This window comes from Strigops habroptila, chromosome W (assembly GCF_004027225.2).
Source record: "Strigops habroptila isolate Jane chromosome W, bStrHab1.2.pri, whole genome shotgun sequence".
In the NCBI taxonomy this organism is placed as follows: Eukaryota; Metazoa; Chordata; class Aves; order Psittaciformes; family Psittacidae; genus Strigops; species Strigops habroptila.
In genome coordinates, this window is record NC_044301.2 from 22,701,617 (window position 1) to 22,726,750 (window position 25,134).

Consider the following 25,134-nt stretch of genomic DNA (forward strand, 5'->3'; position numbering starts at 1 on the left):
GTATTTGCTGTTACAACCTTCCGCCACCACTGCTAATAAATTAGTTCAGGATAGAAGGCATCCTGAACTAATGAGTTGGAGCTTAACATTACAAATTTTTTAGCATCATCTGGATCCAATTTAACTCCCGAAGCCCCTAAATCATGCAACCTGATGGTCCAAGAAAGCAAAGATTCTCCAGGCTTTTGTTTGAACCTGTCCATAATGTCATTAATTTCATGCTGAGTGAAATCTTCTAAAACGTCCCGCCTAACCGGACGACCTAGAGGGTTGTGTTCCAATTTTCTTTGTAATGTTGGCTTTGCTTCAACAAACACCTCACCCTCTGAACTACTGTCCAAATTGGTTGAATCCCACACATCTCCGTCCCATTTCTCAGGGTCCCAATTCCTTCCTGCCTCCGCGATCACGGCATGCACTTTTTTCTGGTTTACTCGACCCCTTCGCTTTCTATATTTATATTGGGCGACCTGAACAGCCACTTTTTCTGCTACCGTTTGATAAGTGTCCAATTTATCAGTTAGTTAGTAATCGATTTTGGCATTGTAACATAACTATTTTTCCCTGCAATTCACAAACTTGTTTTTCCAAATCCATCTTCTCCCTCCGTATTCTCTCTCCCTGCTGACGCTGCTTTCAGTATGCAGACAGTAGGATCCACCCCCATCTTCCCAGAGCAATTAATTCCTCTCCTTTTTCTACTGAAACTTTTTGCAAACATTTAACTACATCAGGAGGGTTTGCCTCATTCAAACAGGAGTCCTAATTCTCACATAAACTATAACACAACCATTCAGCAGCTATGTTACGATAAGGTAATTGTTCCCAGCCAGGGGTACCCAGCTCCACCATCTTAGGAACCTTTTCCTTTATCTTAAAAAAAATGCCATTTTGTTTCATATCCTGCTGACTACACCAAAATGTTCTGCTGACAGACAGGGTATGCCACAAAAGTGACCACACACTAGCTGTATAATATGCAGAGTTTATTAAACAAGCACACTAAAGCCAGTAAGCACACTAAAGCAAGCACACTAATGTGAATTAGGTAAATATCTCTCTATATATAGTGAATAAGTACAATAAAGCAAATCAGAGATATAGGTATATAAGTAAAGTACCAGAGAGAGTTAGCAATGCATTAAATCATTACCATATAGAAAGAACAGAGATTAAGAAGAAATACATCACCAATTACCACTGAATCATCATCCAGGCCCACACTTCCAGCTGGGAAGCCCCGTTGCAGCCGATGCCAGGAGTCTCAGGTAATTGGGAAAATTCCTACGCAGTGCATCCATCCATAGGTGAGGCTTCTCCCATGGCCACAAGAGGGTCCCACTTTTGTACCCTTGGAAAAACAACTGGCTTTATGCCAGATCTCTAATTGTTTACTCGTGGGACTGTGCAGTTTCTCATGGTCTTGCTGTTGTCCGTGCTGAGAGCATTGGCCTGGCGCCCCAGTGCAGCCAAGTATGAAGGTCATAGAACAGCTGCACACCTATGTTTTCCTATCTCTTTCCGACAAACAAACAGTCATGATGAACATGAACATATATACTCTGCCGAATATACTGTGGCAAACAACATCCTTTGTTATGTCTCTCAGTCATGAGAGGGAGTCAACTCTCATCTAGGTTCCCATCAATTACAGCAAGGCTGAGTTGTGCGACCTGCTGACCAAGGTGGGTGACCCTTACAGCCAGCCCAGACCACACCACAGCTGTAGCAGTGGGTGCATCCTGTCCCCTGGCAGCACCTGCTCTGCTCTGGCTGGGTTTGCCCCAGCATGGGGAGGAGCATGGTGACACCCTGGAGTGGTGGGCAGAGCCACCAAGATGTCCCCTGGTCAGCTGCTGGCACGGGGCTTACTGGGGCACTGTATTCCAGCAAAGGGCATGTGAGCAGTGGGGCACTGCCCTCTGCTCCACTCCTGCAAGGGGGTAGTGAGCTGCCCACCCCATGGCACCGGGAGTCCCTGTGGTCCTGTACAGGTTGCATGCCCCAGGCACCATGTAAGGAGAGCAGGGTTTGCCCTTGTGCTGCTGGTGGCAGTGGGTGCATGCGTGTCCCTGATCTGGGGCAGGAGGTGTCCCCACCACACGTTGCTCTGTGCCCTGTGCGCTGCCCTGCAGGTGCTGGTGGCACAGGATGTGCTGCCCTGCGAGTGCAAGCCAGCTGTGCTGGTGAAGACTGCCCCCGACCTCAGCACACAGGACAAGCAGGATGTTGCTAGCATTGTCTGCGAGGTGAGGAGGTAGGGAGGGGAGGCTGGCGAGGAGCTGGGGTTGTGTGTCCTGCCTCACCTCCTGCAGTGTGGGTGCAGGACTGCGGTGCTCCTGGCAAGTCCCCTCTCTGAAAGGGACAGGTGGACCTACAGCTCTCTGGCTGCTGTGGGGATGGTGCCCTGGGTAGCTCTGAGTCCATGAGGGCCTCTGTGTGTTACCCAGACATTGGGGACGGTCCAGGCAGTAAGGGGCGGCTGCTTTGTCCTGGGGCACATTGCTGGGGCATGTCCCTAGGGGGGTGCTGGCCTGGCAGCCCGGAGATGAGAGAGGGGGGCTGCTCATGACACCTCTTGCTGCTGCCCCCCTCATCTAGGTGTGAATGGGCTGATTGTCAGCAACACCACGGTGAGCTGCCCCAACAGCCTCCAGAGCAGGCGGTGCATGGAGCCTAGTGGCCTCAGTGGGAAGCCCCTGTGGGAGCTCTCCACACAGACCATCAGGGACGTGTACTCCCTCACTTGAGGTAGGGGCAGGGGCTTGGGGGCATGTGCCGGCATTGCCCGTGCTGTCCTGACCCCGCATCTGTCCACAGGACAGGGGTGGTCACATCATCAGGGTGGGTGGTGTGAACAGTGGGCACAATGCCCTGGAGAAGATCCATGCTGGATCCTCACTTGTGCAGATGTACACAGCACTTGTGTACCATGGGCCGCCAGTGGTGCAGGCAGTGAAGTGGGAGCTGGAGGAGCTGCTGAGGTGAGTGAGGGGCCAGGCATCTCCCCAGGGAGCCCCTGACCCCAGCATGGCTCCAGGCAGCTGTGTGCTGGTGCATGGGCACAGTACTGTGGGGCCAAGCCACAGTGCCAGGCCAGCCCAGCTGACACACACTGTCCCTGGTTAGGGAGCAGGGCTTCAAGAACGTCATGGAGGTGGTTGGAGCAGATCACTGGTCCTGACATGCTGTAGAACCAAGGTCATGCTGGAGGAGCTCTGGCCAAGCAGGGATATGTCTGATGTTTCCAGTGCTGGTCAGGCTGGGACTGAGCTGAGGTCCTGGTCCCAGCCTTTGGGAAGGGTCAGTGTTGATAGGGAGCAGGGGAGGGGCCTCCCTGCTGGTGCTACTGTCCAGGGCTGTATTTTGGCTTTCTTGTGGTTGGGCTCCCCAGCAGAAACCAGCATTGGGTAAGGCTCTGCTGGGTGGTGAGGAAGGCCCCTGAGGGGATGGCCTCTGAGGGGACAGCCCTGCAGGCTGCAGGCTGTCCTCTGCCCTGGCTCCTGCTGCAGTACTTCCCCATGGAGGACTCGCTTTTCCTGGTGTTACTGCCAGAACTGTGGGCCAGGCAGTGTATGGGGTGTCCTTCCTACCAGGGACACGCAGCCCCTGCCGCCTGCCCTTGCTGGTGCCTGGTCCTGCACTGCAGCCTCCACAGCAGGACCTGCCCTCCTCCCTTCTCCACGCATGGTCCTGATACAGACCTTGGGCCCTGGGTCCTGCCTGAGCATCAATCAATATTTGGCTACCCTAGTCCTGTGTGTTGCTTTGGGGACACCCCTGGGGTCAGAGGGATTCAGCCCATCAGGATCAGCTCTCTATGTTGTTCCTGGTCCCTGTGGTAGAAGCCGCAGGGTAGCTGGGCTCTGGGATGAATCCACACAAAACTCACCAGGGCTTCCCTCTCAAAGACCTTTGCCTGAGGCTGGGCCCTTGGGAGGTGCTGGGTGCTGTTTCTTCCCTTTGCTGATGGTACATAGATGTTTGGAGAGAGCTGTGGTTATGCCCTGTCGCTTGTTATGAAAAGGCCCTGTTCATACCTCTGAGTAAGCTTTGCCTTTGGAGCCTCCAGTGTTGGCTGTGGCTTTACTCTGGACTCCCTGTGGTCATCCGGCTTTTCTTGAGCAACACAGCTTGACCTGGACACATCATTCCCTCTGCAGCCTCACAGCCCACCCTGCAAAGCAGGATTGCGACACAGCACCAAGCTTGTTTACAGGAGGAGCAGGAGTGCTGACCCTGCCCTCCGTGGCCCCCAGCTCATATCAGGGCTGCCTCCTGCCTGTTCCCCCATTTCTGCAGCCCTCTGCGCCAGCCTCATCTCCTAAATTTTCTGCTTTGGGCAGGTGGCGCTATTGCTGCTCTAACTCTGCTATCAAATGCCACAGCACCTTCCTGAATGCTGGCATGGTTCATGGATCGGAGCTGTCAAGCCCTGACGCATCCTGTGATGGACTCCAGCCTTCTGTGTTTCAAGTGTGGTTGCATGAGTGTGACCAGTGCTGGGCCAGAGCTGCCAAGCCCTGCATTGTTATGGGTCACAGGCGCCCCATGAGAGGGGAAGCAGCTTGCACAGTATGGGAAGGCCTCTGTTGAAGTGTCTGGGACCAGACAAATGTCCCTCTTGAGCCCGAAGGACCGGAGTGTTGGAGGGCCAGGAGGGTGCTGGTGAGACCCCCAGCAGGCCAAGCTTCAATGGCCCAGGGCTGGGGCTGGCCCCACATGCTCCAGGTGTTTTTGGGGTGGTCTTGCTGCAACACTGGCACCCTGGGGTAGGTGAGAGGGTGGGTGTGTGTCCCCTCCCCTCCACGTTGCTCTTGGTTGTGCTCCTGCTGGAAGCAGCCTCTGCTCATCAGAGCAGGCTGATGTGCTCTGCCCAGCACCCTTGCTGCTGGGTGGCCGCATCCAGCTGGGCACTGGCCAGCAGCTGCTGCTCTGAGTTCCCAACAGGCTGGGCTGGGCCCTTGCCCTTGCTGACAAACAACTACACCAGAGGGGCCGCGGGCACCAGGATGCAGGCGGGAAGGAGTGGGTGCTTGTGGGAAGAGGATGGCTTGGCTGCGGTCCCTTGGAGCCTGCAGCAACATGGAACAGGACATGTTGCACCCCTTGGGCAGCCAGGCTGGGGCTGCCCAGGGCACTGTGGTGCTGAGTCCCACTGTGAGGGGCTGGCAGGGTGCACTCTGACGTGAGGAGCTGGCAGGGTGCACCTAGCTGTGGGCAGAGCCAGGCACAGGATGGATGGGACTCGGGTCCTGTGCCCCAGCTCCACCTGCCAGCACTGGGGTGACTGTCAGTGCCCTGTGGGGCTGGCACATGCCCTACAGGGACTGCTCTAGGTGGTTGCACGGGGCAGTTCTGCAGGAGCAGGGTCTGGCTCTGCTTTCTGTGGACCTCAGTTGATGTCATGGCACCAGGGGCTGCAGACGGATCCCTCCCTGCATATTTGTAGCTGCAAAATCCCAGAAATTCTTGGCATGGTGCTTCCCTGGGGGCTTGGCGGGCTTCCAGGGAGCCTCTGCCAGGCCAGCTGTGAGCCAGGCGGGGCTTTTTGTGCTCTTCCTGCTGGGAAAGGTGCTGGCTGCAGACAGCAGGGTCAGGAGGTCTGGAGCACATGGGTTGCACCAGGGCAAGGGAGGTGGCAATAAAAGGGGTGAGGAGGAAGCCTGGAACAGCACTGACCTGCAGAAGGAGGCTGCTGTGAGGAGAGAGAGCTATGAGCATGGGGTGAGCAATGTTGCTGTGTCCCTGCATGTGCTTGGTGCTGTGTCCGTCCTGCTTGTCCGGCTGAGGACCTGGCTGTGCTGTGGCAGGACCTGTGTTGGGGCTGGAGGTGCTCCAGGCCCCAGCACTGCAGCCTTGTCCTCCACAGCAGCAGGGTCCAGGCCTGACCCAGGCAACTTCTCCAGGCTGTCTGATGCCCTGAGCCCCCAGGACAAGGCATGAGCCTGGCCAGGGCACTGGTCTTGGTGGAGCCCAGACTGGGAGCAGGGGGCAGGAGTCCTCTGCTGAGCATGCCCTTTCTTCCCTGCAGACCTGCAATGCTGCTGATTGCTGGCCTGGCTTGGCCTGTGCTGGAGATAGCAACTGCCACCAGTACCTTCCAGGGCAAGGGTGGGAGCACTGGAGCATGGACAAAGCCAGGGGCAGCTTGGCAGGGAGCAGGCGTAGGGCAGGGAAGATGGGACTGGGGAGGGACCTGCTGGAGGTGGGGACTCTGTCCTGGGCTGGGTCCTCTGGACCAGCTGAACCTCCTCTTCCTGCAGAGTGGAGCTGTGCAAAGCCTGCGTAGATTGAACATGGATAAGTGGAACACCTGGTCAAGTATTGCTGCAACCCGTACTACCAGCTGCGCGGTTCTGGTGATGGTGAGGCACAGGGCCTGGGCACAGCACCCAGGGATGGGGCTTGTCCTCTGCTCCAGGGGCTGCATGGAGCTGCAATGCTGGATAACACAGTCCTGTCCTGTACTCCCAGCTTCCTTGGAGGTACAAGTAGCTCCCCTACTCACCCAAGGTCGGGGGGTACAAGTACCTCCGTGCCTTCCTGGCTGCGGGGCTTTCCCCCATGCAAGGTGGGGATGTTGACTCGGGTTTCCCTCCAAAGGGACATACAAGTGTGACGAGAATCACATGTGGGCAAGCCTTGGAGCTGGCAGGGAGGCGCTTGTCTGCAAGCCAGGTGAGAGCAGAGCAGCAGGGGCTGCGAGGAGCAGGGTGGGGGAATGACAGCGGTCTGCCTGGGCAGTTGAAGGGGCTGCTCCCTAGGGCTGCCACCAGTGCCTGCCAGTCTCAGGGGGCTCACTAGGGCCCTGCTCTGCCCCACGCAGTGTGTGGGAAGCTGAAGAACCCCCCCCCAGGCAGATGCAGCGCATCATCAGGCACCTGCTGGCTGGGAAGGGCAGCTTCCCTTGGCAGGGCTGGCTGGTGACCTGCCACAACCTCACCATGGGGGCCACGCTCATCAGTGACCAGTGGCAGCTGACCACTGGCAGGAACATGTACCTGAACCACAGCGAGAACGCCAAGCTGGAGGAGATTGCCCCTATGCTGCAGCTCTTCCAGGGTGGCCAGGAGCAGCCTGCTTTGGCCATTGAGCACGTGGTGCTGCACCCTGGCTACCCGAAGGTTGTCGGGCATTGGGACAGGCTGCCCAGGGCAGTGGTGGAATCACCATCCCTGGAAGTGTTCACAAACCGTGTAGACAAGGCCCTTAGTGACGGGGTTTAGCGGTGAACTTGGCAGTGCTGGGGTAAAGGTTGTATTTGATGATCTGAAGCTCTTTCCCACCCGGTTGGTTCATGATTCCCTCCCCGTGCCGGGCTGTCCCGGTGCCGTGCCCGCTCGCTTCCGGCCGCGCCCTCCAGACCCGGAAGTCCCCCGGCGTCCACGTGACCCCACACCGTTTCCCCACGCCGGAAGTCTGACGAGGGATCGGTAGCGCATCTTATCTAATGGCGCTGGACTCTATGGTGGTTGTCATTCCTATAGGTTCCGGCCTCTGTGTCTATGATGCAAGTGGCTAGAGTGGCTTTTCTCGCGGAGCACTGTAGGGCGGCCATGGCAGCGTTTGGGGAGCCGGTTTACGGTCGCTGAGGCAACCGCAAGCCGGGTCGGGGCTGTGGCAGAGCTCCGGCGCTTACTCCCCCGCTAGCGCCTACCCGCCCTCCCTGCGCGGCGCGGTAGCGCTCGGCGGCGATGGCCATGGCCGAGGCGAGTGAGGAGTTGCTGCACCGGCTGGCGGGGACGAGCCCGGGCGCCAAGGCCGACGGGCTGGTGCTGCGGCAGGGTAGCGCTGCTGCTGAGCAGCACGTCTTCAAGACGCCGACACCACGGGCCTCCTTGCTGGGCCTGGACGTGCTGGTGGCCTAGAAGCAGCAGGAGCGCAAGGAGGAGGCGGCTGGTGGGAAGCGGCCCCGGGTCTCTTCCTACAAGGACTGGGAAGAGGGCCGCGACGAGGCGAGCAGCCCCGAGGAGGACGGGGATGAGGAGACCGTTCAGAGCAGCTGTGGCGCTCGCGAGGACAGGTCGGGTCTGCGGGGTGGTGCTGGTGCTGTCGGTGGCACCAGGTGCTCCAAGGCCGTTGGATCCCCACCGGGGAAACGAGCGTGAGCATGGGGCGTGAGAACCGTCAGCGTCCGCGGGGCTGCGCCCTGTGACAGGCAAGGCTGGGGATCTCTTCGGGGTAGGACTAGGGGCACCTCTGTAGTTCTGAGGAGCTCTGGCAAAGCTATTTTGCTGGCGCCCTCCCTGGGGCGTTACGGGTAAGAGTGCTGTTAGGCGCTGTTAGGCCTGCAAATGCCAGCCATTCCAGTTGTGAGACTCCCTGCTTCCTGATGCCTGGAGGCAGTGGCCTGCTCAGAAGTGCATGTGAGAGCATCAGCAGACCTGGTGGGCTGTTAGCAAAGAATGGAAAGAGCACTTTTAGCCATAACCTTCTGCTATAGCAGAGGTAGCCAGGTATTCCTCAGCACTCTTGAGCTTTTATTCTCTCTGCTCTGCCTTTCCAGGCATTACCGTTCTATCCATGTGGAAACACCTTCCTACACAGGGGGTGTCAGTGAGGAGTTTTGGGAACGCAGCCAGCAGCGGGAAAGGGAGCATCAGGACCATGGTGTCTTTGCCTCCTCCAAGGAGGAGAAGGAGTGAAAGAAGGAATGCGGTAGGGATTGGGACCATGATCGTAAACAGGACCGTGGTAACTGCTTAAAGACCTTTGTGCCTCTTCCTGCTTAGGGCTTGGGCTCATCTCTCAGCCTGTTTGCAGTCCTTAGCTAATGTTTGTGGTGGTTTCTGCAGCAGACTTGGGAACCTCTTTGCGTGCTGGGCACCTGATCTCACTTTCCTTTTGCAGAGGAGCAGGACAGAAGTCATTACAGCAGTAGGTCAGAGAGAGATGGCTCATTGGAGCGCAGCAGCAGGAGGAGCAAACCGGAGAGTCCCAGACATTGGCCCAAAGGTAGGAGTGGGACCCATTAGAGTTCTTGTGTGAGACGAAACAGGAAGGGACTTGTTCGTCGTTGTTGTTTCCTGCTGTTTTTGTCAGGACAAGTGTGGGTCATAAAGCCTGTATATTTTAATGTTCGTGGTTAGGGCAAACATAAAACTCCTAGCTTGACCTGGGTCTGGGAACAATCTACCAGCCGTGTGTGTGAACATCTGGCTGATCCCTGCGCAGTGGGGTCTGTTCTGGGTCTGTGTGATAGAAATTTGGTCATTTGATAATTTTCCTTGGAATTGCCAGCCCCTTCTCTTGGGGGGGGGGGGGGCAGGCAGATGGGTACCCTCTCTCTGTGCTCCTTGCTAGAAGGTATATGGTGGTTCCTGGTCACTGGGGGGGTCACTGTTCGAACATCAGGTGCCAAACTCTATCTTCTCTGCTAGACACAGCCATGCCATCTTGCTCCAGCTGGGAGGAAGATGATAGTGGCTACAGCAGTGCCCACCACTCACAGTGGGAATCTCCCTCACCCATGCCTTCCTGTTGAGACTTGGAGTGCAGCCACTGGCCGTCATCACAGCGGGACACAGACTGGAGAGACCGGGACAGGTATCAGTGCCTGGGGCCGAACTGTTGAGCTGCAGAAAGGGGAGGGTGTGTGTAAGAGTTGCATCTGGCTGTAGGCACCAGTTCCTCCCTCGTGCTGTTTTTCAGGTCTGTGAGGAGCAGGTACTCAGATAAGATGCCATTGCCCACCCCATCGTACAAATACAAGTGGGCTGATGACTGGAGACACCTTGGGGCCACACCACAGCTATCCAGAGGGAGAGGTGAGGAGCCTGGGCTGAGCTGCCTGGGCTGGGCGCTGGTGGGATCCCCTTCCCCTGAGCAGCACAAGGTTGGGTGCTGTAGGATTTCCTCTGGAGCATCGGGGCCGGCGCCCGGACTGACCAGCTCGCCCCTCCAGGGCGGCGCGCCAACGAGGAGGAGGGCATTGCCTTCGAGACGGAGGAGGAGCGGCAGCAGTGGGAAGGCGACCAGGGGGTGAGAGCTGGCAGGCTGGCGAGCAGCGGTGTGGACAGCGGGCTCGGGGGTGCCGGGCAGGGCGGCGGGCGGGCTCCTCCTCGCGGCCAGACGGGGAGCGGCGGGAGCACCCGGTCCGGCCTGGGGAGCTGCAGGGGCCGGCGGAGCTCAGGGCCGCACCTCTCCCCTCCCAGCAAGCTGACCGGGACTGGTACATGATGGACGAGGGCTACGATGAGTTTCACAACCCCTTGGCCTACTCCTCCAAGGAGTACGTGAAGAAGCAGGAGCAGCACTTGCACAAGCAGAGGCAGAAGCACATCTCGGCACAGTGGCGGCAGATCAATGAGGTAGGGGCGAGACGTGGGGTCGGCTGCTCTGAACATGTGGGGTTTGCTGCCCCTCCAGAGATGATCTTGCTGGCAGTGAAGGCTGAGCCCTTGCTGTCAGGTGGGGAAGGACAGTGTGTGTCCTGGCCCAGGCTGAGTGAGAGCTCACAGGGAAACTATTGTTAAGTTCCCCTGGACAGTGCAACCCTGTGTCTCCTGTGTGGGGCAGAATTTGCAGCCGGAGTGACTGTGGTGGGTCGCAGTGTCCAGGGCAGCAGGAATGTGGAGGGCTGTGCTCTTGCTGTTCTGGGGTGTGAGTTACATTGTGAGGGTTATCTACTGTTGGCCCAGTGGATGGTGGGGGCTGCTGCCCTCAGCACGAGTGGGATTATGTCCCGGCTTCCTGGTGTGTTCTGAGTATGGTAGGGGCCTTGTGGACAATGTCTGTCCTGCATTTCCTTGGAGACAGTCCTGTTGACCATATGCTTCATATGGCCAGTCTGTGTTTCCTGTACTCTGCTGCTTCCAGTTACTGTTTCTTCCCTAGTGCTTGCTTTCAGGCTCCCTAGGCTAGAACCATCAGTTTGATCTTATTGTCAGTGTGGGGCCCAGACCCCTGAGCACTGGTGTGTGATCTCTTGGGCTTTCTCTGGGGCTTCTATGTACTTTCTGATATGTCATTTCCCATAGGATAACAAGTGCTGGGAGATGAATCACATGCTGACCAGTGGTGTGGTTCATTGGATTGAAGTGGATGAAGATTTTGAGGAGGATAACTCTGCTAAAGTGCATTTGTTGGTGCACAACCTGGTACTGCCTTTACTAAATGGATTGTCTTCACCAAGCAGGTAGAGACTGTGGCTGAAGGCATTGATGGCAGGGAGCCCCACAAGTGTGAGCTCTTGTACTGAAGCAATACCTCTTTGCTCTAGCCAGAGCCAGTCATCCCTGTCAAGGATGCCACCTCAGATTTGTCCATCATAGCCCAGAAAGGCAGCCAATTGGTGCATAAGCACAGGGAGCAAAAGGAGCCTAAGAGGGTATGCTGTGACCTTTTGGCTTACTACCCTGCTGTACATGTTATGTAGTGCCTCACAGCCTTTGTTTGGAGTTTGCAGAGTACAGGCATTGGGAACAGTGACGATAAGGAGTTCATACTTGTATGATACAGGATATCCTGGCAGTCCAGCTCATTGCATTGCCTCATTGTCCTGGGTTCAGCTCTAACAGTTATTTTTCTCCTTCCTAGTAGCTGATGCAGTGCTGTGTTTTGGCTTTAGTCTGGGAACAATGCTGATAACACACCAATGTTTTAGTTGTTGCTAAGTAATGTTTACTCCAACCAAGGACTTTTCTGTCGCTCATGCTCTGCCAGTGAGAAGGGGCACAAGAAGCTGCGAGGAAGCAGAGACAGGACACCTGACCCAAACGAGCCAAAGGGGTATTCCATACCACAGCATGTCATGCTTAGTATAAAAACTGGGAGGAGTTACCCGGAAGGCCAAGATCACTGCTCGGGTTGGGCTGGGTATTGGTCAGTGGGTGGTGAGCAATTGTATTGTGCATCACTTGTGTTTATTGTTTTCTTTTCCTTTTCCCCTTTTAGTTTTATATTCTCTCTCCTTGTTATTTACCTTATCATTATTATTATTGCTGGTGGTAGTAGTAGTTTTGTATTATACTTTAGTTATTGGACTGTTCTTATCTCAACCCATGGGGTTTACATTCTTTCGATTCTCCTCCCCATTGCTCCAGGAGTGGGGGGGAAGAATGGGGGAAGTGAGTGAGCATCTGCGTGATGCTGAGTTATTGACTGGGCTTAAACCACGACAGTCCTTTGTGGTGCCCAACGTGGGGCATGAAGGGTTGAGATAATGACAGATCTGACCAGAGTGTGTCTAATCATATTTGTGATAAGCATTCATTGTTTTGGATTAATAGTCACTTGTCGCAATGTTGATTTATTTGCTCTCGGTGTTGTTGCGCTTGGTCTCAAAGTTTCAGCATGTTGTACCTTCCTTACAGCCAGTATTTGCTGTTTTAGTGTTTCTCAGCTTGGGGCCTGGGCTAAGGTTCTCGTTTTGTTGTACCTTATGATAATGGCTTGTGATACAATAGAATTATTGATCATGAAACTGCTCTGGTATGCATTCTCAGCATGGCCTTCACCTCTATACTTTGGGAGGCATGTAATGGGAATTATTAACAATCATACCTCCTTTTTTCCCCTCAGAGGGTCAGCCTATGAAGGAGACATTCCCTCACACCCTCTGCTCTCCCACAAGGCTTTTTACAGCAGCATTTGAGAATTGTAAAGGTTTTGAATATCTTTTTAACGCCCTTGAAACCAGCCTACTCTTTTTGCTGGGAACCAGCATGCTTCTGCATGTGTTTTACCCACAGCCATACCACCTTGAGAACACTCTATTTCGTCTGATCACAAAAGTTAAGCAGGGTTGGGCTCGGGTCTTGTCTAAGGTTAAACAACGATCTGAGAGGACCACCAAGAGATTTTCCCTGAGGCTGGACAGTTATGAGTGGCAGGGTGTGTGGGATAGTATGGGCAAGTATCTAGGCCAGTGGGCCCCTCCAGTGCTTTGGAACTTCACCCCTGAACAAGTGCAAAATCCAGAAAAACTAGTAAAACACTTGGACAAGGTGTGCTGTCATCCTGGCAATACCAGAGAGGGACAAACCACCTCAGTGTGCTGGGGCTTGGCCTTCATCTACAGAGCCTTGTTCTGTAAGGAGCAGGAAAAAGATGTCTCTGGATCTGATGGCAAGGCAACAGACAACGTGGCTGCTCCATCCCCAGCAACAAGCACAGCAGCTACTCCAACTCTGACAACAGTTGTTGCAACCAATCCAACCCCAGTGAAAGACACTGCAGCTGCTCCAACCCTAGTGGCAAGACACTGCAGCCACTCCAACCCCGGTGACAGACATTGCAGATAAACCAAATGACAAATCCGTGCCAATATCAGTTGCCTCTATAAGTAAGGGGAAACGCAAACGAGAGCCACAAAGAGCAACTCATGCAGTGAAGAAAGATGAAGACCCAATGTGTGTACTAGAGGGGCCAGCATCTGAACAAGAATTATTAATACAGGAATCAGAGGAAGACAAAGAAGAAGAGGTAACTTCTCGATCCCGGACCTCGACTGAGCTGCGGAATATATGAAAAGATTTCACCCGTCTTCCAGGGGAGCACATCATCGCCTGGTTGCTCCGATGCTGGGACAATGGGGCCAATGGTCAAGAACTAGAAGGTAGGGAAGCCAAGCAGCTGGGATCACTTGCTAGGGAAGGGGGGATTGAGAAAGCAATTACGAAAGAGAAACAAGCCCTCAGCCTTTGGAGGCAGCTCTTGGCAGCTGTGAAGGAAAATTATCCCTCTAAGGATGATGTTATGTGTTGCTCAGCCAAATGGGCCACGATAGAGAGGCATCCAGTCCCTGAGGGAATCAGCCATTCTAGAGATGATCTATTGTAGGCCAGATGGTGCCTTATTGCCCAAGAGAGAAGATATAGGAGGTACATGAGACAGGAAAATACAAAATGAAAAATTATCTTTTGTAAATAAGTAAACTCAGCTTTGGTTCTTGGTTATGGGATGTTGAGCTTGGTGGTTTTGAACAATAGAAAGGAGTAAGAAACGGAAACGAGGTGCACAATAACCAGCCAGAACTGGACTGGTGGCGGTTGGCTTGATGACAAGACTTTCCAAACTTGAAGTTCAGCCAAAGGACAGGGTGATGAAGAGGAAGATGATGAAGAAACGACCACCAGGGGTCCCAAAGACAGCTACCATAATAGAGTGCGCATGCGGGAAGAATAATCTAGAAATATGATGTCATGTATAAGTAACTTCATAAATATGCATGTAATGTAATGAATATGTATGATTAACAACGATATAATCACAGTTTGTTTGATGCTTGGGTGGGACACGCTAGGAGGAGCTATCCCCTGTGTACCCTGGTGCCACAATAAAGAATACCTGCTTGTCAACTTAAAACTTTGTTGGCAAGTTCTTAACGTGTTCTACGAATCAGTCTGGCACCCCAGATGGGACCCTCTCTGCTCGGCTGCAGGACCCACTGAGAACAGGGCTCCCTTGGGTACCCCGGCGATTTTTTCCCCGAGGGACCCCTTGACTCACTCGGATCAGTGCGGGAGCAGACAAGGACCATCTCTTATAAGGTATTCTTTATGAATTATATTATATAGGTGTAACGGTAAAGGAAAAGAGCTCTTACAGGAGGTTAGCAGTGGTGGAGGGACTCTAATATAGAGTGCCCTATGAGCTAACCAGGGATAGCTGTGGTGGGGGTGTTTTGGTAATAAAGCGCCCTATGAGCTACCCTAGCTGTGGTGGGGGTATTATATTTTTAAATATAAGTTTAATTTCTAAATCATATTCAGTAATTATCCCACAAGCTGTTCTATGACCTTCATACTTGGCTGCACTGGGGCGCTAGGCCAATGCTCTCAGCACGGACAACAGCAAGACCATGAGAAACTGCACAGTCCCACGAGTAAACAATTAGAGATCTGGCATAAAGCCAGCAGGACCCTCTTGTGGCCATGGGAGAAGCCTCACCTATGGGTGGACGCACTGCGTAGGAATTTTCCCAATTACCTGAGACTCCTGGCATCGGCTGCAACGGGGCTTCCCAGCTGGAAGTGTGGGCCTGGATGATGATTCAGTGGTAATTGGTGATGTATTTCTTCTTAATCTCTGTTCTTTCTATATGGTAATGATTTAATGCATTGCTAACTCTCTCTGGTACTTTACTTATATACCTATATCTCTGATTTGCTTTATTGTACTTATTCACTATATATAGAGAGATATTTACCTAATTCACATTAGTGTGCTTGCTTTAGTGTGCTTGTTTAATAAACTCTGCATATTATACAGCTAGTGTGTGGTCACTTTGTGGTGTACCCTGTCTGTCAGCAGAGCGCTTGCCCTGCAGGTACTGCAGCCCTGGGGTGTTTGGGCTGGACACATTCACAACCAGGTAGTCAGCCAAAGGGCCCAGCATCCAGACCCCAGCCACGTAGTCAGCTGCAGCATTGGTGGAGCTCTTGTTCTTACCCAGGTTGACTCCAAGGGGCATCCCCACTGGAACACATACACGGCTGAACCAGGGCAGCAGGACCACCCACTGCCCAGAGCGCCTGACAAAGGAGGCCCCAGGACCAGCTAAAATCAAGATGGGGATATGCAGCCCATGTGTTTTATGGGGGTGGGCTTGGGACTGTCCTGCAGCCACAGGAGCATCACCACAGCTGTCCCAATCAGCACCTCCAGCACCACTGGAGCCTGGCCACCCAGCAGAGGCTGCTCTCAGAAACTGCCCGGCTCTGGCTAGTCTCAGCAGACATGTCCCACCCAAAGCAGCAAACATAGCCTCTGTCACAGAGAAAATGGCTGGAGAAAGGTGCCTGGTCACAGTCCCAAGGGGGAGAGGCTACAGCCCCAAGAGGGATCCTGCTGTCAGAGTGCACCTTGCTCTGGCCAGGGCCCTCCTGTGCCTGGACACTGGCATTACACACTTTTCCTGGCCTACCTAGGAGACCCCCAAACCCACCCTGCAGACCCCAAGAGCAAAGGCTTTTAAGCTTGTCTCACCACCAGCGAGCCAGAGCTGTGTCTCCTGGTGGGCCTGCAGCCTGTGCTCCACTGCAGCATGGCCGTGGCTATTGAATTCATACCTGCACCAGAACAGGCAAGGTTCAGGGCTAGGCTGGTGTCCACAAGCCCTGAGCAGGACACAGGAGAAACATGAGGGAGACATACGGTCCCTCAGTTCTGCTCAGCACATCCAACCCAAAAGCCACCACAGCACAGACCACAGAACTGGGACCACCCAAATAAACACCTACCTCTGGGCAGGCAGCCCATGGGACCCCACAGAGCAGCACCCTCGGGTCCCACCTGTTAATAACCACCTTGTCCTCTGCCAGCCGGAACACCCTGGGCCTGGAATTCCCCTCCTAGGAGTGGGGTGTAACAGTCCCGACTTCCACAAAGCCAAACCCCATCTTGTACAGCTCATCCACAGCTTCGCCATGCTTGTTGAAGCCAGCCACCAGGCCCACCAGGTTGCAGAACTACTACCCGAGCACTCACACCTCCTGCAGGGTAGGGGCTGGGTCGCACACGGGCAGCCAGGAGCCAGAGCCCACTGACCCCGGGAACCAGAGCTGGGGCCTCACTCCAGTCCCTGCAGGAGCAGCTCCGGTCCCCTGCCCTCTGTCCCTTCTGCCCCGGGGGACCCACAGCTCCTACCGGGGACATCTCCTGAACCCAGGACCACCCCAGGAGCCCCGTTGGGCATCCTCCGCGGGCTGGCAGAGCTCATAGACCCCATGAACCGCGGCAGGTCACCCTGAGACTCAGCCACCCACCCACATCACCACCACCGGCGATCCCCCCACCACCCTCCGCGCCCTGGTTGCCCCCTCCGACCACCCCTGCCGGCCCCGGTCTTCGCCCGCCGCAAAGCCGCACCAGCGGGGCCGTCGGGACGGCGGCGCGCAGGGCCAGCCCATGAGCTACCTCAGAGAGGAGAGAGCACAGAGCTTAGGCATCACCACCACATAAAACCACTCGTCGCCCGCCGTCGGCACCGAGCCCAGCAGCAACCCAGCACCCCCCACCGCTCACCCTTCCATACGGGCCACCGCCCCATTCCCGCCCCGGTGATTGGCCGAGGGCGGACCTTCCCAGCCAATAGCAGCGCGGCAGCACACAGGAGGGGACCCGGAGCGAGCCCGCCCTAACCCCACCCGCAGGCTGATGAGGGGCGGGGTCACCGCAGTCATTGCCGGCCCCGGCGCTCTGCGGCTGCAGCATGGAGAGTTCCGTCACTGTGTGACCCCCGGCAAAAGTATCACCAGGTACGACTGTTCCCGAGCTCAGACTTTATTAGGAACCAACCCGCAAGATACAAATCACCCAAAAGGCTAAAGAAAAGGGTGTGGAAAGATTAGGTACAGAGAAGCCACAGAGCACGTTGCAAGTGGCACAGGTACAGCCAGCAGCTCCCCACCGTGCTCGGGGTGAGCAGAGCTGTTGCCACACGTCCTGTCAGCGTCCCCTTGGCCTCTGTTCAACCTGCACGTTTAGTGCCCAACGAGCAGCAGCAGGCACCCGTGAGTCCCTCTGCCTGGCCCACTCACGGTGCCAGGGGGTTCAGGACAGGGAACCGCACAGTGGCATCTCCCGTGGCCAGGGACCAGAGCCCTGCACAAAGAACATGGCCAAGACCACGGGGAGTCCCCAAGCATCCAGCAGGAGTGAAAGAGGACATCAGGCCAACTGTGAGCAGATACAGCTGGAGCCAAGGAGGTGGCAGATAGGTACAACCTTGAAGGGCAATGCTGCATCTCCTCACGCATAACTGCATTCCCCACCTCAGCCCTGGTTAGCTGGAAGTCTTACCAAAGCGACTTAATCGCCTTAATGCCCTTGAGACCAAAGGGCAAGCACAGCTTCTCTGTACAGCTACCCAGACAGACAGGGTCTGCTCCCTGCTCCAGTCTCACCAGATTCCCTGCAGCTCACCTCCTGAAGCAACAAAGGTCAGGACAGTAGCAGCACTGGGTTTAAGTACAGCAGGAAGAGAGCTCAAAAAGCAGAGAGCATTCATTTGAAGTTAATACAGGAAACCAATTTCAAGGGGAGTTGGTTTCAGAGAGAAGAGCCATCATATCTCCTGCCCCTCAACCTTGCAGTTACAGCCCAGTCGGTTTTATGTTTTCTTCTTTAGCTCCTCAAATCTCCTAGAAAGATCATCAAAGTCAATGTCTTCAGAGACAGAAGAGTTGGCTCCGGCAGATGCTGTTGGCAGCGTATCTGGCACAGATGGTAGTTCAGGCAGCACAAAGTTATCAATGGTATTAGGAGCTCCAGCCTTTGGTTTAGGAGAAGCCTCTGACTTGGGCCTGGGCCCTATTTAGAGTAAGAGAAATATCATTTCACCTCACCACCATCGCAGTCCCACCACAGGCCAACAGGGCCACACAAAAGAAAGACTGTTCTACCAAAAGGGCAGTACCAATGTGTCCTTCAGAATAGGACCAGCGGTCACACAGCTCAGATCACACACAGACTCACTGGGGAAAACTACAAAGTCTCAGGTTTATGTGGCTGCAAAGGGCAGCAGCTGTCCTGGGTTCAGCTGTAACAGTTATTTTTCTCCTTCTTAGTAGCTGGTGCAGTGCTGTGTTTTCAACTTTAGTCTGAGAACAGTGCTAATAACACACCAATGTTTTAGTTGTTGCTAAATAATGCTTACTCCAATCAAGGACTTTTCAGTCTCATGCTCTGCCAGTGAGGAGGGGCACAGAAAGCCAGGAGGAAGCAGAGACAGGACACCTGACCCAAACAAGCCAAAGGGGTATTCCATACCACAGCATGTCATGCCCAGCATATAAACCAGGGGGAGTTACCCAGAAGGTCCAGATCACCGCTCAGGTCAGGCTAGGTATCGGTTGGCAGATGGTGAGCAATTGTATTGTGCATCACTTGTGTTTATTGTTGTTTTCCCTTTCCCTTTTTAGTTTTATATCCTCTCCCCTTGTTATTTCCCTTATCATTATTATTATTGATGGTAGTAGTAGTAGTTTTGTATTATACTGGACTGTTCTTATCTCAACCCATGGAATTTACATTCTTTTGATTCTCCTCCCCATCCCCCCAGGAGCAGGGGGGAGAAGAAGGGGGGTAGTGAGCAAGCGGCTGTGTGGTTCTGAGTTACTGGCTGGGCTTAAACCACGACAGCAGTCCCCTGTGCTGTGGCTGCAGCAAGCAGCAGCAGATGCTCCTCCGCAGCCCACAGCCAGCTGCAGCTGGGTGGGAGCTGCCTCAACACCTGCACTGGCAGGACTGCATTATAGGGATCCAAAGCCCCGGATTTCTCTATTCTAGCACCTCCTAGAGACACACGCAGGTATTGCACGCTGTCACCCAGCTGTCAGACTGAAGCATACAGCCAGACCCAGTGCACCCACAGGCCTATCTTCTTCAGCACACATCACCAACACTCCCCAGAGAACTCCCTTAGAAACCCTTGCTGGAGCTGGCAAGGGTCTACTTACTCTAAAAAGCCTCTCCGCCCTTATCAAGTGCTGAAGGTAACAAGTGCTTTCAAAATACACAGAGCAGAATCACACTGCACAGGACAGGAGAATTTTGTTATGGTCCAATTACGATGCATGAAGCATCTCATAAGCCTTTAGACAGATGGACCAAGGGATAACAGCTAGCACTACTAGCCCTGCTCTGCTGTATACAACCTCAGCACTGACATTAATACAAACCTATCTACCCTCTTGGTGCTTACTTCTTTTATTCTCTTGCTGCAGAACAGTATTATTTACACAGTGTAAAAATACATTATCACTTAGAGCTGTTGCTTTCTCATTTTATCTTGCAACACCCTATTCTTGTTCCAACAGGACAGCTTAAGCCAGAGACCTAGTACTGACTCCTAAGTCAGACTCTAGTTCTTGAGTTTCCCAGTGGAAGTCTGGATCTTCCCTGTTTTGAGAGGATACTCTGCATTTCTGCCAGAGTCCTTTCCAAACTCAAATCCTCTTCTCAAGATACATCGGGTTCTACAGATTGCTCCCTATATGGAAAGCTTCCTCCCAGGGACACTAGGATCCTGAGCTAACCACAGCCCCTAACCACCCCAGGTTTCCCAAACTTCTGGATGCACTCACCAGGCACCAGTGCAAGAGTGTCCTTGTCAGCATTAGGCTCGTCAATCTGAAAAAGACTCTGTTACTACAGCTCTCTGCTACCTGGCAGAGGATCTCACCAGTGTGTGGGCACTGCTCATGGACAATAGGAGCCACACCTGTGCAGAGCAATGCACATCCCACCCCCCCAAAGTAAGCAGGCAGCCCTGGCTTCCAGCACACTCAAAAGAACCTGCCTCTCTTCCCAAGAAAAGGAGGCAGTGCTTCAACTTTCCTCTCCCTCCCTGTCAATTGAAGCAGCTTCACTGGCCATATTCCAGAACTGGATAAACAGAGCATGTCCACTAGCAGGTCTGAAATATTTATTACAGACATAAGTGGAAGAAGACTGCCCTCTTCATCCATGTAATCCCAGCCACTGCTTCCTTTCTTTCATAAAGGACAGACAGGTCCTTGTAACCAGTAGCAAGGTATGAAATGACCCCATCCCAGGTCTTGGTCAGGTTGGGACAAAGACCCACAGCATGGTCAACTGTGCTGGCATAACTCCTCATTCCCTGCGGGCTGCAGCCAGTGACATCTGTCCCCACCCAGCTAGCAACTGCTGTGTCTGTGCATGTACCTCCTGCACTCAAAGGCTGCTGTGCAGCTCATACAAGGTGTCAGCACACAGCGGTGCTTGGCAACGCTCATCCCTACACTCGGGATACTACAAAAACAAGCAGCATGTCGCTGAAAGCAAAATGGGAGGCATGGTCATTAACTGCAGCAACAAAAACAGACAAGCAGAGAAAGAGAAGACTCCATCCTCTCCTTTGTTGTCCCCAAGGACCAAGAAAAGCCTGGGAGAGGAAGTATTTAAACATACATAATCTGGGTCAGCCAAAATTGTCATCCAGGCTAACTACATGTTAATTCAAAAGCTATAATTAAACAGACTGAAGGTGATAAGCTCTCACGTGGCAAAAATCAGAATTTGTGGACTTGTTAACTGTTTATCACCATTTTAACAATGCAGTAAAATAAATCTTGGCTTTCCTTTGCAGCCAAACCACACAGCTGAATGAGGTCACAAGTCATTCTCCCATCACATGCACTCAGTGATTCACCACACCCTAAGCAATGCCAAGCTCCACCCCCAAAGCTGAACAGGTTGACAGCAATGTGCTTCATCAACATTTGCCTTTTCTGTGGCTACCACAGCCCTCTTTTTGCAGTTCCCTCTGCTGCCTACAATGGTGATCCAGCTCAGGCACTTACAGACTTGTATGTTGGTGGGGTTGCTGGAATTGGTGGTGGATGGATGTTGGTGAAAGGCTGGTAGGTCCCCACTGGTAGGCCACTGAAGTTCTCCTGTACAGAGAGATTAGAGTCATGCACTGGACTACACACCTGGGAGAGTGACCATGGGAGAGAACACAGCTACTGTGGGAGTCAGAGAAAGTAGTAACCTAAGGCAAGTATCCAACCTGGTATAGTTTATACTTAATACTTGTAAATCTTTTCCTAGTAAGTCAGATGTAGTCACCTGGAACAACCAGACCCAGCTAATAGGACTGTGGGTTATTCTAAAGAACCATCATGACTAAACACCTTTCACAGTATTAGAAGTACCAGGGCGAAAAAAGGCAATATCCTGCATTAAGCACACCAGAGCCATTTCTCCCAAGTGCAGCATCACAAAACAGAAAGGAGGCCTCTGGCTTGCTCAAGGCTTTATATTACCCTTACGTGTAACACACCAGTGCCTCAAAGACCTAGACTTTGCACAAGCCCTCAGCATATTTATGCCTGGGCCAACGGCCAGCTGATGATACTTGGCCTGGATTCTGTACAAAAAAAAAAAACCACACTGCAGCACTGCTGGGACCATAAGAAGACTCCAAGCCATCCCACCATTCTGCCACTCTCCAGTCTACACAGATACCCTGTAAATTACTGAATTCAGAAAACAGTGCTCTTTTCAGCTCCCACCTTCCAGCCTCACAAGTCACCTCCAAGAGCTGTTGGCCTAGTCCCCTTGCTCTTGCGGGTCTGAAGGCAGAGCACTTCCACATTCTTATGTGCTGTTCCCACCCCGCAAAACTCATCTCATTTCCTTAACTGAATCTTGTCACACTACCAGCCTACCAACTTCAAAGTGCAGCTCCAACCCCTGGTCAAAAGTCTGGCAGTCAGAAGACTGCCTCAGGAGTTAAGTCTGGACTCATCTGTTCCCTGAAGGCAAAGAAGGCTAGCTGGAGAACAGGGCTAGGAACCTCCACAGTCAAGAAGCAACATGAAGCTTCAGCTGCACTGCCAACAGTTTCCATCCCATGCAGTCCCACACCAACACAATGGCCTTCCAACACATCAAGCTATCAGGTACAGACACTTCCCAGGCAGCAGGCACAGGGCTAAGCATCACAATCGGAGTCTTCCACAGAAAAAGGGAACACTCAAAGCAAAGGTACTTACCAGTCCCTTTGGAGGCAGGTAGGAGAAGGGCAGATTTGGTGTTGGCATGGGCATAGGCATCATCACTGGCATGGGTACTAATCCATCATGATCAACCAGTGGGGCTGTAAATTCACCACCTCCTCCCCCTCCATGGCCACCCTTCTTCACATTGTCTGTAAATCCCACATCAATCAGATCTGCCTCTCCACCTGCAGGGGCTTCAGCCTGGAGAGGGTGGAAGAATTCTGCTCACCAACACATCTATTCTGATCCCAGCTCTCTGAACAGCATTAGATGCAGCTTGAACAAGATGAGACAACACAATGAGGACAGAATAGACAGTAGCTACACAATGATATTAACAGGAACCAGAAAGGGAACCAGACTACAACATGGCTGACTACAGCCACATGCTGTAGGGCTGTGGGAAGAAGCAGGGATCGTGTACGCTAGGGCTATCTAGAATATACCAAAGCACAACTACCACTGAGTTTGCTGCAATGCCACAGCCCTGTGCTCTGAAAGCCCACACAGAACTAATGGAACATTTCAGCCACTGAAACACAGAAAAGAGCTCTGGACTTGCAGGTGCCTAACTCACCATCACCACAGAGTCAGGTTCATAGGGCACATTGTAGTTCTTGGCAATCTCAATGAGGTATCTCTCCACCAGAATCTTGGGTGGTGCCTCCATGCTCAGCTTGTGCATCAGCTGGAACACAAGGTACAGAGACACTCAAGGGACTGGGGCAGTGCAACAGAGCTCCATCCCAGCCAGGGCCACCTGCTGCAGGGACACAGTGCAGCCCCGGGGAGGCCCTTCCTCCCAGCCCAGCACTGCTGCAGAGGAGGCTGCTGGTAACCACAGGCTAGGGCTCCATGTGCACTGCTCCTCTCCATCCACAGCCAGCACAGCAGGGCCCCACCTGTCAGGGACCTCAGCACTGTGCTCCAGTGCAGGCAGGACCCCAGCTGTGCAGCTGGCCCACCCTATCCTGCATGACCCATAGGCATCAGCCACTAGTGACAGGAAAAAGGGGCAGAAAGCCACAGCAGGCATGTCTGTTCTGCCAGCTCCAGCTGGCTGCTGTTGTTCTACCAGTTCATTACCCTGTCATTGACTGTCCCAATCTGGTTTGTTCGGCACAGCTTCCCATACTCCTTGCTGTACTTGGCACACAGCTGGTCAGCAACCTGTAATAGGAGAGAAACTCTGGGAATGTGCACACCTTTGCTTTCCCCACCACACACTGCACATCTGCTGGATCACTCTCATTTCTGCCACCGAGTACCCCAGCTGAGCAGTCTTAGCCATCCCTGATGCTCCAGGGACACCTATACTGAGGTCTCCATCTCTGCCTTAATGACAGAGACCCAAAGATTTCCACCAGCTTCTTGCAGCATCACCCCCACCCTGCACACGTAACACCCCTCAAACAACCCTACTCACAATCTTCAACTCAGCCACTTCTGACTGGAGTCGTGGTGCAGCCCAAATCAGTGCAGATACTGCTTCTGCCAGGCCAGAGTCCAGCTCCCTATGGATAACAGAAGACAATCCTATCTCCACACAAAGCATTTAGTCTTTGCTGCCCTCAATCTGCTTAGCCTGAAGGTCCCATCCTCCTTGCTGGGCTCCAGAGCCTTCCCTGCCTGGGGAAGAAAAGGTCTCTGGAGTCCCTAGAACACCTAAACACAGGTCCCCTTCTGTACCCCAGGCCTGCCCCTAACAGCATTCCTCCCTGAGTCCAGGGGCCTGGACCCTCTCCCACAGCACACCCTCTAGGCCAGAGCTTACTTCATGGACTGAATCAAGCCGAAGCGGGCTAGCAGCAGGTCGCAGTACAGCTCCAGGATCTCCATGGCCTCCACAAGGTAATCTTCATGGATAACATGCTCCACACGAATCCTGGCACGCTCATCTTTTCCAGCTGACAGATAATCTGCAATCTCCTTCCTTGCCTTCTGGGCCAGCTCAGCTACAGCACATATCCCCAAGACCCATCACTGTGCTGGCAGGGGCTGCTGCCTCCATACCCATCCACAGTGCCCACCACACAAAGTCACCACAAGCTTCTCAAATACTTACTCTTCTTTTTCTCCAGCAGTTTGAGGCGATTGATGACAAGGCGCAGGTTGACTCGCAAGCGCTCAGCCTTGAACCCAGAGCCCAACATGACAAATACTTTCTGTGGGAGAAAAGGGGAAGGTCAGTGGAACCAAGAGCTGTTGGTCAGAAGGACAGCAGTCACTGTTTCACTTAAGGAAAAAAAGAAACACCAACAAACCACCACCAAATTCTCCAAACAGGCACAGGCCTGCTATTCCTGAATCTGGTTATTTACAAATGACTAGACCTACAGCACTCATCATTCCCTTTCCCACTTTACAACCCTGCGCCTAACCAAGGCCAACAGGGAATAGAAACTTACACATGTAAGATGATCAAAACCTGGGACTACTCCATAAATAGGAACAGGGTTAGAAAACACATCCTAAAACAAGAAGATAAGGGCCTGGGTCTATTTAATCTAGATAAGTGACACCAGCCACTGATGTGAATACCAGAGTACAGTAAAGCTTTAAGAATGTTAGAGAAACATTTACCAGCAGTGGTCTAGGAAAATGTGGCTGTGCCTCAGTTCAGTACACTGAGCTTACTGAAATGGCATTTTGGGGTTCA

The 25,134-nt window shown here is 53.4% G+C and overlaps 1 protein-coding gene and 3 pseudogenes across 2 annotated transcripts; 3 read left to right on the plus strand and 1 right to left on the minus strand.

Moving 5' to 3' along the window:
* The window catches only part of LOC115619287, a 40,933-nt pseudogene extending 37,491 nt beyond the window's left edge, over positions 1-3,442 (plus strand).
* Positions 3,443-5,672: 2,230 nt separating this feature from the next.
* Positions 5,673-7,426, plus strand: LOC115619288 (annotated as a pseudogene).
* A 277-nt stretch (positions 7,427-7,703) lies between these two features.
* LOC115619289 lies at positions 7,704-12,540 on the plus strand (annotated as a pseudogene).
* Positions 12,541-18,046: 5,506 nt separating this feature from the next.
* LOC115618949 (IST1 homolog) lies at positions 18,047-24,641 on the minus strand. Of its 2 annotated transcripts, XM_030510932.1 has the most exons (9): positions 24,541-24,641; positions 24,250-24,430; positions 23,902-23,989; positions 23,562-23,645; positions 23,053-23,163; positions 22,470-22,676; positions 21,273-21,365; positions 20,034-20,079; positions 18,047-18,258 (listed from the first exon to the last, which is right to left on the minus strand). In XM_030510932.1, the coding sequence occupies exons 1-9, from the start codon at positions 24,626-24,628 to the stop codon at positions 18,059-18,061; spliced, it is 1,098 nt and encodes a 365-aa protein (XP_030366792.1). In that variant the 5' UTR covers positions 24,629-24,641; the 3' UTR covers positions 18,047-18,058. The 2 variants fall into 2 exon arrangements, with proteins under 2 accessions (XP_030366792.1, XP_030366793.1); XM_030510933.1 differs by lacking the exon at positions 21,273-21,365.
* Between the last annotated feature and the right edge of the window lie 493 nt (positions 24,642-25,134).